This window comes from Aquarana catesbeiana, linkage group LG02, assembly GCF_042186555.1.
Source record: "Aquarana catesbeiana isolate 2022-GZ linkage group LG02, ASM4218655v1, whole genome shotgun sequence".
Classification (NCBI taxonomy): domain Eukaryota; kingdom Metazoa; phylum Chordata; class Amphibia; order Anura; family Ranidae; genus Aquarana; species Aquarana catesbeiana.
The window spans coordinates 665,256,826-665,275,522 of NC_133325.1; the positions used below are offsets into that span (position 1 = coordinate 665,256,826).

The 18,697-nt window shown below is 46.5% G+C and overlaps 1 protein-coding gene across 1 annotated transcript in view; it reads right to left on the reverse strand.

The window, feature by feature from the left end:
* The window catches only part of SERPINF2 (serpin family F member 2), a 92,260-nt gene that overhangs the window by 48,106 nt on the left and 25,457 nt on the right, over positions 1 to 18,697 (reverse strand). Inside the window, exon 3 of the mRNA XM_073616623.1 lies at positions 718 to 1,117. Coding sequence (XP_073472724.1) covers positions 718 to 1,117 — 400 coding nt within the window. The remainder of the gene's footprint in view (positions 1 to 717; positions 1,118 to 18,697) is intronic.

Genomic DNA, 18,697 nt, shown 5'->3' on the forward strand with positions numbered 1-18,697 from the left:
ACAAATTCAAAAAAAATTATTTGCTTAAAGTGGTTGTTAAGCCACTCAATGACATTCTTATCAGCTCTGCTATATTAAAAAAATGTCCCCAGTGTACGTATTTCTAAAAAAAAAAAAAAAAAAAAAAATGCTGCTGTGTACCTCATTTCATAGCGCCGCTTGGCACTTACATGACCGGCAGCTTCTCTCCTCTCTCGATCTGACAGCAAAGCGAGTGGGGCTGAGAAACCCCCGCTGACATTAGCCAGGAGGAGGAGAGGAGGAGAGGAGGAGAGAGGTGGCTGGTCACATGAGCGCCGATCAGTGCTATGAATTGAGGTACACGGCTGCATAAAAAAACAAAAAAAAAAAAAACAACAAAAAAAAAAAAAAACAAATACACTGGGGATATTATTTACTATAGCAGAGCAGATTGTAGGAGTGTCATTGCAGTTTGATAGCAGCAGGAGGGGAGCAGATCAGCACTCACACAGTTGACAGGCAGGGAGGGAGGGGGGAGAGGAGGACAAAGAGGAGCTGCTAATGATGGAGGCACGTAAACTGACAACGGTGTCAGGGCTCAGCAGCCATGATAACTGTGGTCAGTTTACAGAGGGAGGGCAGAACCAGGCAGGGTCAGCAGGGTTTTTAAGGTTATGCAGGGGGCCAAATTATACAGCTCAAGCACAGGATGTTTATTTAGGAAAAAATAAAGAAAGCAAGCAGCATGTCCATTACCTAAAGTCAACTGTAAGAGCCCCAGAGCAATGCTTAAAGGTGAAACAACCACATTGGGGCTTTTGGATCCCATGTGAACTTCTTTTAAAAGGTCTGTGCTAAATTTCATCATGGCATCAGCAAATTTTCTCATCTCTGCTTGAGACAAGTCTCCATTACACGTGTTTTCTGAAGATGAATTAATTGAGTCTCGACTTGTAGGAGCCACTTTTCCATCATTTTGTGTTTCTGGTGTAGAAGTGGTTGTAAATTCTGTTGTTGCCCCAGGATAGAGGTCTGACCGAGTGTCTGAGGTAGAGTCTACAATGTTTGAGTGTGTTGCTTTTGTGGTTAATGGAGTTGTACTAGCAAGCGTTGTTCCTATTTCAGTTGCAGACAATTCCTCCTCATCATTAACTTCCTGCATAGATAATAAAACATATCAGTAAATTTCACATATGGGGCACACAGATCTTACCATATTGCTACAATATAGCCCACCGAGTAGTAACATTTTCAACAGCTACACAAGAGGTTTTTTTTTTTTTACTAGTATTTACAATTGCATCGTGCAATGGACTCACGGGATAAGAAAACACTTATGTTTATAATATATTATGAAACTACAGTGCTATAATAGGATGTGGTGGTGTCTGATTGTACTTTTAGTGCAGCTGACTTATCAGCATAGGGAGCTTTACATTTTTAAATTTCAAAAGCTTTAGGGAGGAATGTCTTTAGGTACCCAGTTTGGAACCAAATTGAACAGAATTAGAATAATTGAGAGGTTACAAAATCAGGAATGCTGGAATAATACTTTGTATGGAATATGTATTTTTTTTACTTCTTTGACCCAGAGGGACGGGGAAGATTAGAATGCATGAGGTTTTAAATACTGTATTTATTGGCGTATAACACGCACTTTTTCACCCTGAAAATCGAGTGCAAATAGTGTGTGCGTGTTATACGCCGATACTGCAATTTGGGCTGCCTAGGAGAGAACGGGGAGGGGGGCGGGACGAGCGCCGTCAGATTACATACAGCGAGAAACTCCTGTTTACTCAGCAGCCTCTGTAATAGGAAGTCCTGTCTCCTGGGCCAGCATTGGACTACTGTTCTGTCTATCATAGAAGCCGGTCCAGGAGGCAGGACTTTGTATTAAAGAGGCCGCTGAGTAAACAGGAGATTCTCGCTGTATGTAATCGGAGGGCGCTTGTTCCGCACCTCTCCCTGTCCCCTCCGAGGCAGCAGTAATTTGAGGTGAGGCTGCAGATGGGCATTGATCAGGCTGCATTCATGGCAATAGGGAGGCTGCATATGGGCATTGATCAGGCTGCATGGATGGGCAATTGTGAGGCTGTAGATGGGCATTGATCAAGCTGCATTGATGGGCAATTGTGAGGCTGCAGATGGGCAATGATAGGGCTGCATTGATGGGCACTGACCCTTTTTTGTTTCAAAGTTTTTTTTTTTTTTTTGTTTTTTTTTTAAATAAAGAACACATGAAAGATTCCACTGAACCAAAGCGTCAAAAGATGCATGCTGTCCATTCTTCTGCAAGTTCCATCACACAGTCCTTCAGAACTCCTTAGCTCTGTCCCACCTCCTTGACCATCAGATTTTCCTGAATAGGAATAAAATTTGTCTATAGGATGGAATGCAATACAATAAGATCTGGGCCCCTTGCCTTAGTTTTACTTTTGTCATATTCCTCCCGCCCTTCTGATATTTTAGCCAATGAGATATCATTTGATGCTCGCCATTAACCTCCTACACATTTGTACTGACATGGGTCCTATGCCAGAGAGAAAATGGGAAGCTTCCAGAAGACTGTTGCTAATGAAATTTAAAGCTACAGCCATTTGTTCCACACATTCAATAATCAAGTGATCAACAGCAGCAGTGGGGAAATCTTTTTTGGGGGATTTTGACCAGTCAGACATGTTTTGACAAGGCATAGTCACCTCCAGGATGGTGTAAAAGGACAGTGAGAACAGAGCTCTGGAAAGGGCTTCCAGTGGATTCTTGGTTGGGTCCTTAAAGATAGGCTAATGTTTGATAAGAACTTTGTTCAGCCAGATCTGCAATGGCAATAGACCCTTTTGTACAAAATCCTCCCTAAAATGTGTACAGGGCTACTAAGCACTTTCATTGAACCAAAAACTTTTCAGAGTGTTTCCAATCTCTGTATAAAGAGTTTGAAAAGAGGGTGCAACGGGAAAGACATTGGGACCTTAAATGACCAAGACTAAACAGTACTGGTAGTGCTGAGCCCCAAGTTTCAGAGTGGCGCACACTGCATCAAAATGTTAAACAGTCTCCTTTAATTTGTAATAGCAGTACACTTCAGCCCCGCAGGGGCAAGCTCCTCATTCAGGGACAGGAGCAACTCATAATCAGAAAGTCTCTGTGGCCAATGGCTCAGAAGTTGCTAAGGCCATGGGAAAAAGAGAAAGAATCTGCAGAAGGTATGGAAGCACGCTTATGACCTCTGTGCTCAAAATCAGCAAAATTACTGGGTGACTTGAGCCATAAAGACTTACAGGTCAGTAGTAAACCCCTCGGCAGAAATGGCAAGGGTCCATCCATACCTTATCAAGATAAAAATTATTTAAATGATGGGATAGACTTTAGGGGCAGAGAACAGCATGACTACAAGCTGCAGATGTCAGCATCATTTGCAGGTGTGCTGTAAGCAGCCTGAATCCATTAGAGTGAGAGCAGAGAGCACCAGGTAAAGGCACAGTTTTCTCCCTGTTCATGTAATCAGACATTTTGCTGCCACATAGCGGTAAGTCAAAACAAGACTCGAGGTAAAGGCAAAGCTGCGCTACTCACAAAACCAAGTTGGTAGCAGCTGAGAGTTCGATGACCAAAAGGTAACCAAAGTAGACAGGCAGCAGGGCGATTTAAATTTTTAAAGTTCCACATGGTTCTTTACAAGCAGGAGCAACAGTGGAGAGATGCTATCTAAGCCTTGTATGGGAAGGTGCGCAACATATAATTGGTGAGTGAACCTACTGTACACTCCACCCACTCTCCCTTCCCACTTTTTACCCCAATCTCTCTCCTTGGCTTCCATACTTTTTGCCTTACTGGCCTAGAACAAGTAGTCACATCAAGAATTAGGACTTTATATTTGTTCAGGTAAGAAGCCGCAGCCTGCATGTATTTTCATGTTAAGCAATACACCAAATACACCGTCCAACCCCAGCCTGCAATTGGACAGTGAAGGAAAAGCAGAAGTAGTTATCTCCTTACTCTACCCTGCTCTAAGCTTGATCACTTTCCCCCAGTATCCAATCGAAGATCTAATATTGAATTAAAAAAAAAAAAAAACACACACTATACACAGGTTAAATCTACACATGTGTGAAGCCGCACGCCTCAAATGCAGACTGTGTGTGTGGGTGTATGTGGGGGGGGTTTGTACGCCTGTTTGCATGAGTGATTTTACGGACGTTAGTCATTACTAGGTGTGGCTAGTGATACACAAAAATAAACTCACAAATTACAATGCAGTCCCAAAAGCGCCTATGTTTAGGAGGCCCAAGGCCTTTTATTTAATGAATATGCAACTGACAAACAGTGCCCAATCAGTACCACATTGCCAATTATCATCAGTGTCAGTCTGTGCCATCAGTGCCTACCTGTGCCCATCTGTGCCATTAGTGCCCATCTGAGGCATCAGTGATCAGTGCCCATCTGTGCCACCTCATCAGTGCCCATCAGTGCAGGCTTAGCACACACCTGTGCAGTCTCATCACCACCAGCAACCATGTCCAAAAGATGACGGGGAGCTCGCTCTGAGCCAGTCCTCAGTAGTGGAACACTGAGACTCAGAGGAGAAAGATATTCTGCCCGCCAAACGAAGGCGTTCTGGTGAGGAGGCAGTGGCATCCACCAGCACCGCAGTGCCTCGGCAAGAAAGGCCAAAAACCAGTGGGTCAGCCCCAAAGGGTTAGAACCCATGCCAGCCTTCCCTATGCCCTTCAGAACCCCTTGTGGCTTCCTCCTAATTCAGGAAAAGCTAACATCCCCCCTTTCACTGCCCAGCCAGGAGTCCAGGTGGACACGGAGAATTTTTCCCCAATTTCTTTAATTTTTATGGAGGACATGCTTTCATCAATTGTGGCCCAGTGCAACCTGTATGCACAACAATTTATTTTGAATAATCCAACATCCTATTATGCCCGTTCCTACGAGTGGAGAGACCTAACAGAGGAGTTGAAGGTTTTTTTGGGCCTCACATTTTGCATGGGACTCATCAAAAAAAACTGGAGTTAGACTTACCGGTAACTCCTTTTCCAGTGGTCTTCCAGGACAGCCCTTGAGAGATGGAGTCCCTCCCATCGACCCAGGAAACACATTGCCACAGTTCAAAAGGTGGTCCCTCAGGTCCCTGGTCAGTCATTTACCAAGAACCGAAGGATAGAACTGAAAAATATAACCATAACAGGCAATAACGTTAGTACATCAACATAATCAAAAAAGGGTGAGATCGTGCTGTCCTAGAAGACCACTGGAAAAGGAGTTACCGGTAAGTCTAACTCCAGTTTTCCCCAGTTGTCTTCCAGGACAGCCCTTGAGAGGATCCCCAAGTACTCACCAGATTAAGGGGGGGGACCACGGCTTGGAGAACTTTCCTCCCAAAAGCCTGATCCTGACTGGACATTAAGTCCAGTCGATAATGCCTTGTAAAGGTGGAGAAGCTTGACCAAGTGGCTGCTTTACATATTTGCTCCGGGGTGGCACCAGCTCTTTCTGTCCAGGATGCTGACAATGCCCTTGTGGAGTAGGCTTTAATACCCCCAGGAGGATCTTTGTTTACTGTCTTATACCCCTCTGCTATAGCTAGCCTAATCCATCTAGCTATGGTGACTTTATAAGTTTTTTGACCTTTATGTTGTCCGGAAAAAAGAACAAAAAGTGAATCTGAAATTCTGAATGGATTGGTTACCTTCAGATAATCTAGGATACACCACCTCACATCTAATAAATGAAATTGTTTTTCTTTCTCGTTTGAAGCCTTCTGACAGAAAGAAGGAAGGACAATATCTTGTGACCTATGGAAACTAGATGCCACCTTTGGTAAGAACCCAGGGTCTGTCTTTAGGATGACTCTGTCTTCTAGAATTTGGAGGAATGGCTCTCTGACAGAGAGAGCTTGGATTTCACTAACTCTATGGGCTGAAGTGATTGCCACAAGAAGTACTGTCTTGAATGTAATCAGTCTTAGAGAGGCCTCTGAGATAGGTTCAAAAGGTGACTCCAAAAAGGCCTTTAGAACGATTGATAGATCCCAGGATGGAGCCATGTTAACTGACTGGTTTGCGTCTGAAGATTGCTTTACAGAACCTAGCAATAAAAGGATCTTCTTGTAACCTTTTCTCTAAGTATACACTTAAAGCAGCTATCTGAACCTTAATAGTTCTAGAAGTTAGCCCCTTGTCTATCCCCTCCTGGAGAAACTGTAGGATACTTGCTGTATCCAGGTTTACCTCACCTCGGCTATTCAGCCAGCTGTTACATTTTCTCCAGACTTTCCTGTAAATAGCTTGGGTGACAGGTTTTCTACTCTGTAGCAAGGTCTGAATCACTCTTTCCGTCAGGCCCTTGCTCCTCAATATTTCTTCCTCAGTAACCACGCTGAGAGGTCCAGCATGGTTACTTGCGGATGAAAGAGAGGTCCCTGAGACAGAAGGTCTTGTCTGCAGGGAAGTCTCAGAGGAGGTTGGTCTGTCAACCGCAGCAACGTTGTGAACCATGGTCTCTTGGGCCAAAACGGTGCTACTAAGATTAAACACGTTTCTTCCGCTAGAAATTTTGCAAGAACCCTCGGGATGAGGTGAAGCGGAGGAAACGCATATGCCAAACTGAAGGTCCAAGGAGTCTGTAAGGCGTTTACTGCCAAGGGCTGATCTCCTCGGTAAAGGGAGCAAAAATCGGGAACTTTTGCATTCTGTTTGTTTGAAAATAGGTCCACTACTGGTTTTCCCCAGTAAGCTGCTGTAGTCGAACACTTCCGGGTGTAGAGACCATTCTTGATTCAAAACTTGTTGTCGACTCAAGAAGTCTGCAGTGTTGTTCAGCTCCTCTTTCAGGTGTATTGCAGAAATGGATGCTAGATTGGATTCTGCCCATTAAAATACGCGACTGGTCACCAACATTAGTCCAGGACTTCTGGTGCCTCCTTGCTTGTTTATATAAGCTACAGCCGTCATATTGTCTGAGCGGACTTTTAGATGGTGACCCCGTATTGTGTTCTAAAAATTAAAGTTACGTACCGGTAACGTCTTTTCCTGTAGTCTTTCAGGACAGCCACAATAGAGAGAGAGAGATAGTCTCCTCCCCTTCCTCTGGAAACACTGCGCCAGCCCATAAATTCTCTCCTCCCCTGCCGGACCTCAGTTCTTTCAAGAGTACCTCCGGCCAGCTGGGGAGACACAAGAACACATTAATAACATACCAATCAATATCATTACCATATCGCGTTCTGGTCTTTAATAAGACCCCCCCAAGCTTAGGGTGGGTAACTAGGGCTGTCCTGAAAGACTACAGGAAAAGACGTTACCAGTACGTAACTTTAATTTTCCCTTTTTGTCATTTCAGGACAGCCACATTAGAGAGGATAATCGAGCACTTACCAATTAGGGTGGGACTACAGCTTGCAGAACTTTTCGCCCAAAAGCCTGCTCACCTGCCGCCACCAGGTCCACTCTGTAATGTCTAACGAAAGTGGAGTAGCTGGACCACGTCGCTGCCTTGCATATTTGCTCTGGCGTTGCTCCAGCCTTCTCTGCCTGGGAAGTTGCCACTGCTCTGGTGGAGTGTGCCTTTATGCCTCTAGGGATCTCCTTCCCTGCTAAAGAATATGCCTGCCCAATAGCTAATCTAAGCCACCTGGCAATCGTGCGTCGGGACGCTCTGAGACCCTTTCTGGCCCCAGAAAACAAAATAAATAGAGAATCAGACTTCCTTATTGTTTTAGTCATCTCTAGGTATTGTAGGATACAACTCCTTACATCTAAAAAATGAAATTTTAGTTCCCTTTCACCTGAAGGATTGGGACAAAACGAGGGCAGGACTATTTCCTGGCTTCTGTGAAAGACTGACGCCACTTTAGGCAAAAAAGCTGGATCAGTCTTAAGGACTATCCTGTCTGGCAAAATAACACAAAAAGGAGGTCTAATTGATAACGCCTCAATTTTGCTGACCCTCCTGGCAGTTGTCACTGCTACTAAAAATACTGTTTTTAGGGTAAGCTCCCTTAACAGGCACTTGTCCAATGGCTCAAAGGGATCTCCTGTAAGGCTCTGTAAAACCAGAGATAGGTCCCACCCGGGAAAGGGAGGACCTCTGGTAGGTCTCTGTCTTGACAGTGCCCTAAAGAATCTGACCACCCATGGATTGGTAGCCAGAGACTTCTCCAGATAAGCACTGAGTGCTGAAACCTGACTTTTAAGGGCCTTGTCCGCTCCACACTGCAGAAACTCCAACACAGCTACGGGACTCTGCACCGAGAAGGAGTTTTCTATGCACCATTTGTTGAAAAGGAGCCAGACCTTTTTGTAAATCCTACGTGTCTCCTTTTTCCTACTGTTGAGGAGGGTAGAGATTAAGCTCTCTGAAAACCCCCTTGGATCTTAATCTACCCTCCTCAGTAGCCAGGCCGCTAATTTCCACTGCTGCACCTGTGGGCAGAGGACTGGACCCTGCGACAGAAGATCCTTTCGAGGTGGAAGGAAAAGGGGCGGCTCCGCTGCTAACTGAGGATTGAAAACCATGCCCTTTTCGGCCAATGTGGAGCTACTAGAATGAGAGAGGTGCTCTCTAGTTGAAACTTCCTCAGAACCGCCGGTAACAGCACCGGAGGAGGGAAGGCGTAGCATGTCCTGAAATGCCAATTCTGAGATAATGCGTCCACCCCCAGTGCTCCTTCCCCTGCATTTAGGGAGAAAAACCAGGGGGTTTTCGCGTTGTCTTTTGAAGCGAAAAGATCCACTTCCGGGGGTCCCCATTTCTTGGTTATGAGATTGAAGACCTCCTGGTTGAGGGCCCAATCTCCTTCCTTTAGACTCCTCCGGCTGAGGAAATCTGCGATTATATTCCTCTCCCCTCTCAAAAAAACCGCTGAGAGTGAGAGAGTGTTGGACTCGGCCCAGCTTAGAATATCCTTTGCTAGGGCCAACAGACTTCCGCTCCTGGTGCCTCCCTGCTTGTTTATATAGGCCACGGTGGATGAGTTGTCCGACCGTACCTGTACATGGTGGCCCTGGAGTTCCTTTTTGAAAAATCTGAGGGCTAGGCCTACTGCCCTCAGCTCTTTCCAGTTGGAAGACCTTTGCAGTTCGTCGCCCTTCCATGTGCCCTGCGCTAGAAGGGATCCCAAATGTGCCCCCCAGCCTTTGCCACTTGCGTCCGTGGTTACGATCTGCGGGACTGGGATAAGCCACAGACGTCCCTGTGACAAGTTCACTTCCTTCCGCCACCACCAAAGAGATCTTATTTGATGGGGAACCTGTACTAAGGTGTCTAGATCCCTCTGACTGTGGTCCCATACTCTTAGTACATATGACTGCAGGGCACGAAAATGTAATCCTGCCCACTGCACCGCTGGAAGAGTAGACGTTAGAAGGCCTAACGTTGACATTATGGACCTTTTTGACACCAGATGATTGCACTGGAGGGAGAAAACTGCTCTGTCCAGCTTTAGAATCTTTTCCCTTGGAAGGAAAACTCTCAAAAGCGTAGTATCCAGCAGGTATCCCAGGTACACAATGCGCTGTGAGGGAATGAGACTGGACTTTTCTAAGTTCAGCAGCCACCCCAACCCTGTTAGCACCCGCTTTGTTAGATCGAGGTCCTTGATCAACTGTTCTGGGGATACTGCAAATATGAGCCGGTCGTCCAGATAGGCTATGACGACTGACACCCCCTGGAGTCGCAGGAAGGCCAACGCCTCTGCCAGTACCTTTGTGAATATGCGGGGCGAGGAGGATAGCCCGAAAGGCAGTGCTTGAAACTGTAGATGCAGTATTGTACCTTTCAGGTCTATTGCTAACCGGAGAAACTTTTGGGAGGTTTCTGCGATAGGGACGTGTAAATACGCGTCTCTGAGGTCCAGAGACACCATGTAACAGTTGTGTGGCAGCAGGGCCCTGACCGTAAAAATTGACTCCATGCGGAATCTTTTGTAGCAAATTGACCTGTTTAAGGGTTTTAAATTCAGAATCAATCTGAATTTCCCTGAGGGTTTTTTCACCACAAATACGTGGGAATAGAACCCCTCTCCTTCCTGCCCCTTTGGTACTCTGTGAACTACGTTCTGAATCTCCAGTTCCTTCAGGGCTTCTACCAAAGCTTCGGCCCTTGCTGTGCAGGTGGAAAGCTGCGTAACAAGGAACCTTTGCGGGGGGGCTTTGAGAATTCCAAGAGATACCCCCTTCTTATGACCCCCAGGATAAAATCGATTGGGTGAGAGGGTCTCCCACTGTGGAAGGAAGGCCCCCAGTCTTCCTCCCACCGTGCCTAGAGAGTCATTGATCTTTGCGGGCTTTCTCAGGAGGGCGAAAAATCGCCCCTCCTCTGCCCTTGCCTCTTTAGCCCCAAGTTTTCTTCCGTTTTCTTCCCTCGTTTGGGAGATTCCTTGCCTTTTTTCGGACGAAACCCCTTCCTTGCCTGAGCTGGGGCTTTCCGTTTAAGCGGAAAGGACTTCTTTTTGTCCGCTGTACGGTCTAAGACCGTCTCTAACCCAGGGCCAAAGAGTAGATCACCTGTCAGGGGTATCCCGCACAATTTGACCTTAGAGGCGGTGTCCCCCCGGCCAAGTTTTCAGCCAGAGTGCTCTTCTGGCCGAATTTGCCAGCGCCGCTGATCTGGCCGACATACGGACTGACTCTGCCGAGGCGCCTGCAATGCCTCGCAGAATCGTGGGGAAAGAAGCTAGGATAGTTTCCTTGCTGTGCCAGCTTCAATATGCTCCTGAATCTGGAAAAGCCAATGTTCTAAATTGCGGGCTACCACCGTAACAGCCATTTCTGGCTTTAAATTACCCACAGTTGAATCCCACGTCTTTTTTAGAAGTGAGTCTATCCTCTTGTCCATGACATCCGACAAGGCCCCCATATCCTCGAATGCCAGGTCTGTGTGTCTAGAGACCTGAGAGAAGGCGGCGTCCAATTTGGGATTTTTATTCCAAATGGACCCTGGATCCTCTGAAAATGGGAACCTTCTTTTAAGGGAGCTAGAAAAAAAAGGGTTTCCTCTCAGGATCCTGCCACTCCTTTTTAATCGTTTCCACCAGAACTTCATGTACTGGAAAAACTTTTCTTTTTGATCTCCCAAGCCCTTATACATAAGGTCATGGAGGGATAGAGGTTTCTTATCCTCGTGTATACCGAAGGTTGTATATATTGCCCCTAAGAGGTCTTCCACCTCATCCAGGGACAATTTATACCTGGAGATTTTCCTGGACTCCCCGTCCTGGTCTTCCCCTTCTGACTCCTCATGGGAGTCAGACGTGCCACTGTCCGGTTGCCTCAGCTCCACCCCGGAAGGGCCTGACATTTCCTCTGCCATCACTAAATTAGAAGATCTGGCAGGTGCAGAGCCCTGAGCATGAGGCGGGGTTGTATCCTGCTGAATGGGTTTAGAGGGAAGCTGAAACGTCTCAAAAAACGTTTTAAAGGATGAAAAGGTGGATGACAGCTCCTTCACAGAAGCTGCCAAACCAGACTGCTGTTCAGATTCCCTTTCCTTAACCAGGGAGTCTATGCATTCTTTACACAAAACCTTAGTCCATGCTTCCCCTAAACTGTCTCTGCAAGAGGCACACTTCCTTTTAGAGACATGAGTGGACTTTGTTTTTTCTGTAGATTTCTGAAATTACATACAAAAACCACATATTACATTCAGCATGTTTAAGTGGAAACAACCCTAGGAGTGTACCAGAACCACCTTAAGGGAACTGCGCACACCCCCCCACCCCCTGACCACCCAGGGGGTCTGCCCCCCCCTCTAAGTAAGGAACCATACATGAGGAGGAGCAATCCTTAGATAGAGAGGACCCTTCCCCAGGGAACTCTTACCTTTGGAAGACTGGAGATAGCGTCCGTATGAGTTGCAGCATCTGCCTCAGACATGACTGCAGGTGGTTGCCTGTGTAGAGTCTCACACTGTCTCCACGTGTAGCGACTCACTCCAGCCTGAGCCCGGCCCCCTATCAGCACCGCGACCCGGAACCGGAAGTCGCGGGTCAAAGGGAAAGCGTCCGTCCGCCGCCCCCCCCCCCCCCCCCCCGGAAATGACGTCACCCGTCGTCCGGCCCGCTGGTTCCAAATTTTGCGGCCTGTACAGAGTACAGGGAGAGTGGACTGTCTCCATGCTGCGGCCCTGTGGACGCGATAGGGGTCCCCCACAACCTAATGCCGCGCTCAGCAAGGAAGGGGTGGCTTCAGCTGCGGTATGTACCGCCACTCTTTATCCTGGAAGCCCCTGCTTCCCTAGGGATGTTTCTTTAAAAAGAAAGGCCACAATCTCCCTGACTGCACCCGGCCTGGTTCCTCTGCACAGTGTCTCCCCACCGGAGGAAACACTAATAACTGAGGTCCGGCAGGGGAGGAGAGAATTTATGGGCTGGCGTAGTGTTTCCAGAGGAAGGGGAGGAGACTATCTCTCTCTATTGTGGCTGTCCTGAAATGACGAAAAGGGAAACGCTAGTAGAGCTCTGAGGATAGCGGTTAGCTCCTTCCAATTGGATGAGAGAAGTTTCTCCTCTGACATCCACCTGCCCTGGGCCCAGCCTGAGTTGAAATGGGCTCCCCAACCCCAGCTGCTCGCATCCGTAGTTAGTATGGATGTGATAGGAGAGATCCAGAGAACCCCCTAGTTTAAATTCTCTGTGTCCTTCCACCACCAGAGGGAGCGCTTTACTCTGGTGGGGATTGAAATCTCTTCTTCCAGATCGCTGTCCTTTAACTGTTCCAACAAGAACCTCTGAAGGTCTCTTTGGTGGAACCTGGCCCATTGTACGGCCGGAATGGCTGCTGTCATAAGTCCTAAGACTGACATCACCTCCCTCACTGTACATTTGGTGCTGATTTGAAGAAAAGACATTCTCTGCCACAGATTCAATATCTTTTCTTCCTGGAAGTACTATTCTCTGTTCTACCGACAGGATCTTGTACCCCAAGTACAGAATTTCCTGTGTTGCGGTAGTTTTTGACTTTTCCTAGACTGATAATCCACCCCAATTGACTCAGGCTGAGCTCTGTTAACTCTAAGTCCTGATGAAGTTGTTTCTCCGAGTGGGCCGTGAGGAGTAGAGTCGTCTAGATACGGAATGATCGAGACCGACTGTAGTCTTAACGGAACTAGTGCCTCCCCAAGAACTTTGGTAAAGATTCTCAGGGAAGGACGACAGTCCGAAGGGGAGTGCTCTGCACTGAAAATGATAAATTTTGGTGTCTATCTGAATCGCAATCCGAAGAAATTTCTGGCATTCCTTCCTTTTTGGGATATGTAGATAGTCATCCCTTAAATCCAGGGTAGCCATAAACACCTCTTTTTGGAGAAGATTCCTTATCGAGTAAATGGGCATCCAAAATTTTTTGTATCGGATGTAGCAGTTCAGAGGTCGGAGGTTCATGATTAGTCTGAACTTTCCAGACGGCTTTTTTACCACAAAAATGTGCAAGTAAAAAACGTTCCCCTGTTCCTGAATAGGGTATGGTGTCAATACCTCTTGATCCACCATTTCCCCTATTAACAAAGGTAAGGCCCTGGCCTTTTATGAGTGTCTTGGAAGCTTTGTCACAAGAAACTTTGAGGGTGGATCGCTGTGAAATTCCAGCGCATACCCTCTTTTTATAATGTTTTGGACAAACTCATTTGAGGTTATCTTTTCCCACTGTGAGAGAAAATTCACTAACCTTCCACCCACAGGAACCCTGATGTCACTGGGGTTTAGGGTTTAGATTGGGGCGGTTAAAAAGTATGCCCCCTTTACCTTTTTGTCCTGACCAGTGTTTTTTGGGCTTGAACTCCTCCTCTGACTTGGAGGGTTCCTTTGAGAGACGAAAAAATTTTCTTTGAAAATTTTTCTTTTTAGTGGTAAAGGTTTTCTTTTTATCCGCCTTTCTAAGGCGGTATCTAATTCAGGCCCGAAGACAAGTCTCCTGTAAAAGGGACACTGCACAGGCGTGATTTGGACGCCGTGTCTCTCCCCCCCCCCCAAGTTTTCATCCATACTGACCTCCTGGCTGTGACAGAAAGTGCCGCAGTTTTAGCCGTAAATTTTACGGAATCAGTAGAAGCGTCAGAGATGAAACTTGTCGCCTTGAAAAGCATACGGAAGGTTTTCAAGAGCTCCCCCCTAGGCGTGCCTGCTTTTAGGTGTTCTTCTAGTTGAGATAACCAGAACTCCAGATTCCTAGCAACACAAGAAGTGGCTAGAGCTGGTTTTAAGCCTGCCATAGAAGCATCCCAGGCCCTCTTTAAGACTATGTCTGTTTTCCTGTCCATTGGGTCCTTTAAATGACCCATATCCTCAAAAGCAAGGTCAGACTGTTTTGAGACTTTGGACAGAGGGGGCGTCTAGTTTAGGATTTTTATTCCAGACCGCCTCTGGGATCTCATCAAAGGGGAATCTTCTTTTAAGGGAATTAGGAAAGAAGACTTTATCTGGTTCGGCCCACTCCTAGCAGACAAGGTCAGAAAGCATTTGATGTATAGGGAATACCTTAGCTTTCTTTTTCCCCAGAGCCTCATACATGTTATCATGTCTGGTCAATTGAGTTTCTTCCTCATCAATTTCCAGCGTATCATAAATAGCGCTCAACAGCTCATCTACTTCCTCAAGAGACAGCTTGTATTTTGCTGCTTTGTTAGCTACAACCTGATCCTCATCCTGGTCTGAGTCCACGTCAGAGGATTCAGGGCTGACTAACACGGGGCTATGCTCCCTGACTGTATGGGGCTCCTCAGAGCTAGGTGTTGTAAGGCATGGTGAGGAGGGAATCGCAGCTGCTTTACTGGTGGAAGCAGACGTGTTTACATCTGCGATTAACTCCCGGAGAGATTTAAAGGTTGATGCCATCTCATCTTTAAAAGGAGCCAAGGAATTTTGCCAAGGGAGAGTCTGCCTCTGTTTTAAGTAAGCCTGCAATACACTGTCTGCATAAGGCTTTGTTAGAGCCTGAGGACAACTTATTTCCACAATTAGGGCATTTTTTGCGGCCTGACTTGTCTTCCCTTGTGGCTTCCTTAGCCTGAAATAAAGAATAAACGATCTTAGCAGCAGAAATCCCTTTAACCCTCATTAAAAAACGCCTGTGCTGCAACCACCACTGCATATACCCGGGACTGTGAGGTAACCACCACCATGGGGTACTACAAATCCCAGCCTTACAACAAAACCCCAGAAAAAAACACAGTAAGGGCTTGCTCAGCAGCCTACCTGGGTTTGGCTGGTGCCTGCATCCACCGGAGAGTCCTGGGGATTAGCCTCCATGGTCCCTCTCTCGAGCTCTGGATCCCACCGCTAGTCCGGTATAGCTGGACGCTGGTCGGGATTTGTAGGCCCAGCGTGGGCTTTCCCCTTCCTCCTTGTGCCTCTAGAGACCCAGACCTGGAAGTCTCGGCAAACAGCGATGACGTGGTTCCGCCGGAAATGACGCTCGGCGTCTCCGACCCCCACCGCCATAACAGCAAGGAGCTGGGATGGAAGAATCAATCTATACTGCTCCTGGAGGGAACCTGCATCACCCTGCCACTGGCACACCTCGGCACTGGAAAGAGAGGGGGGGGGGTAACGGGTCTGCTCCTGTCAGTTGGATGGTACCTGAGCCCAAAAAACAAGGTAGGACTAACCTGGAGACCGCTGGATAGGACCCGGTCCCCCTGTGCGGCTCCGCTCCCCTCAGGCAGCCCCTGAGAGATAGAGTCCTTCTCCTGGTTCCTGGCAACTTGTTTCTCTGATGGAGGAAACACAAATGACTGACCAGGGACTTGAGGGGCCGCCTTTTGAACTGTGGCAATGTGTTTCCTGGGTCGATGGGAGGGACTCCATTTCTTAAGGGCTGTCCTGGAAGACAACTGGGGAAAAATGAATTGCATTTCTATTGGTCAACCCACCCCATGCCGATCTTCTCCGCGGTAATGCCCAGAACCAGATATCTCATGATCATGAGATTCCTACTTTTCAATGAGAATACCCAGTGCCCTCCCCGAAATGACCCAAATTATGGCAGGCTTTTCAAAATTCAGCCACTACTAAATTATTTTTCAGAAATATTACCCCTGGACCAACACATGTGTGGATGAGTCCCTTGTTAAATTTAGCGGCAAGCTTAAAATCAAACAATTTATCCCCAGCAAAAGGGCCCGCTATGGGGTGAAGGTGTACAAATTAAGTGATCGAGCCACAGGGTACACATATATCTTCATAGTGTATGAAGGGAAGGACACCCAGCAGCATCCCCCTAATTGCCCAGACTACTTGGGATCAAGCAGGAAAGTTGGGACCTTATATACCCCCCCCCCCCCACTGGAGAAAGGCTACCACTTGTATGTAGACAACTTCTACGCAAGTCTGCCCCTGTTCCACAACCGAAGAAGACGCCAGCATGTGGCACCGTAAGAAAGTCCTGGAAGGGCTTTCCTCAAAGACTTGTCAATATGAAGTTGAGAAGAGGAGAAATGGCAAGTCTGCAAAACAAGGAGATTCTGGTAGTGAAGTGGAGGGACAGAAGGGATGTCTACATGTTGTCTTCGATCCACAATAATAACTTTGTGGAAATCCCCAGAAGGAATGGCCCCACCCAAAACGTAAACATGTGCCCAATATAATTTGCTCATGGGGGGAGTCAACTTCAATGACCAAATGTTCAAAACCCTACCTTGCCACAAGACGGACACACTATTGGTATAAAAAAGTAGCAATTTTTTTTTTTCATTTGGCCATATACAACTCCTATATCATTTACCGCAACTCCACCCAAAACCCCAAACCCTTCCTTAGCTACCAGTAGGAAATTTTCACTGCTCTTATATTCCCGAACGGCCCACTAGAAAACATCCGATCAGATGTTCTTAGTCGACTCGCCGAACGCCACTTTCTCAACAAAATCCCTCCCAAACCAACAGGCCAAAGACGTAAAAAAAAAAAAAAAGTAAGGTGCGGAGGAGTTAGAAAAAAGACACATCTTATTATTGTCCCCATTGTCCTGCCCAACCAGGCCTCTGCATAGGTGACTGATTTCGCCGTTACCATACTTCAGTAAATTATTAGTGAAGTATGGTAAACGTAACCCTCAGTTCCTGCCTTCACACACCTTATGCCACTGCCTGCTCTGTAACTGACCTTGGCTTGTTATTCGACCACGCTTCTGCCTGCCAATTCTGTACATACCTCTGCCTGATCTGGAACTGACCCTGGACTGTTATTCAACCATGCTTCTGCCTAATGAGTCTGTACACACTGTACCTCTGCCTGATCTGGAACTGACCTTGGACTGTTAGACCATGTTTTTTGCCTGCCTCATGGACTGATCTTGTACCCCGCTGCTGGACTAGTGGGATTCAACACAGGGGTCTCACATATGTGAGGGGCTCTAGAATATTTTTTCTGTATGAAGAAAACATTTTTTTTTCCTAGATTAGGGTCTGGAGACTCGGAGACCTCAAAGGGATTTGAGTGGGAGAAACCTCTACCCCTGTCCTCATTCTGTCCTGAACGAGCCCCTACTTCTGCCTGCCGCTTGTAGGACTTACTGCCATCATGTCTCTAGCTGTCGTGCTGACCACACCACATGTTCCTGCCTACTACCAGGACCAATATCTCTACCAGGACTGTATATGGACAGGATCCCTGCCTGTTGCCTGGACAATTGTGTTCGCTGTTGCTGACCAAGTCCCCGCCTGCTGCCTGGATCAGTGCTATCCTCCTGTGGACAACTGCACTACTAAAACCACAACTAATTTTTTGTTTACCCTTGCTCAACATAGTGAATTTTGGGATGTAATTCTTGATATGAGCATGCTATGTGTCCCTGGAACACCTGATGGTGTTCCTTGGATGTTGGATCTCTGTATCTGGCCAGGCTCTGTAGAAGTCTCACACATTTGGCATCACCATACTCAAAAGAAGTAGCAGAATGTATTTTGAATGTAGCAGAATGTATAGCTTGTAGACTCTAACTTTCACACAGACCATATAATATCCACTAATTTGGGTTATTTTTTACCAAAGATATGTAGCAGTATAAATTGTGGCCAAAATTTATGAAGAAAAATTACTATTTTGCAAAATTTGATTACAGAAATGAAGAAATATGCGTCTTTTTTTCCAAAAATGTTGGTCTTTTTTCATTTATAGCGCAAAAAATAAACCCAGAGGTGATCAAATACCACCAAAAGAAAGCTCTATTTGCATGAAAAAAAGGACAAAAAAAAATCATTTGGGTACAGTGTTGCATGACCGAGTAATTGTCAAAGTGTGAGAGCACTGAAAGCTGAAAATTGGTCTGGGCAGGAGGGGGTTTAAGCGCCCAGTAAGCAAGTGGTTAAAATCTCTACCCCAACAACATAACAATTTACACATTTAGCCATGTAAATGTAAGGATTAACACATTTTACTGACTCCCTGACACCACTAGATTGGATTATGTAACTGGACCAGGGTGTTTCTGACACAACTCCCACCTCTTCTTGGACAGTCACTCTGACACAATCCACGGTGACTGGATTGTGACTGACCTGCACGGCTATAATTACAGTGGTATGTTCCTTATATTCATTAAAGCAGTTATAAACTTTTTAATTCAAATTATTTTAGGAAGAAAATTAAAGTTCATACTTACCTTCTTTCCTCTTCTGGGTTCCCTGCTATTCTTTTCTAAATGGCCCTAGCAAGCAACTTGGTATGGGGCCATGCTCCTGAGCCAGGCTGTGTGCATCCATAGAAAAACAGTGTGGCACAGCCCTGCCCCCCCTTACAGGA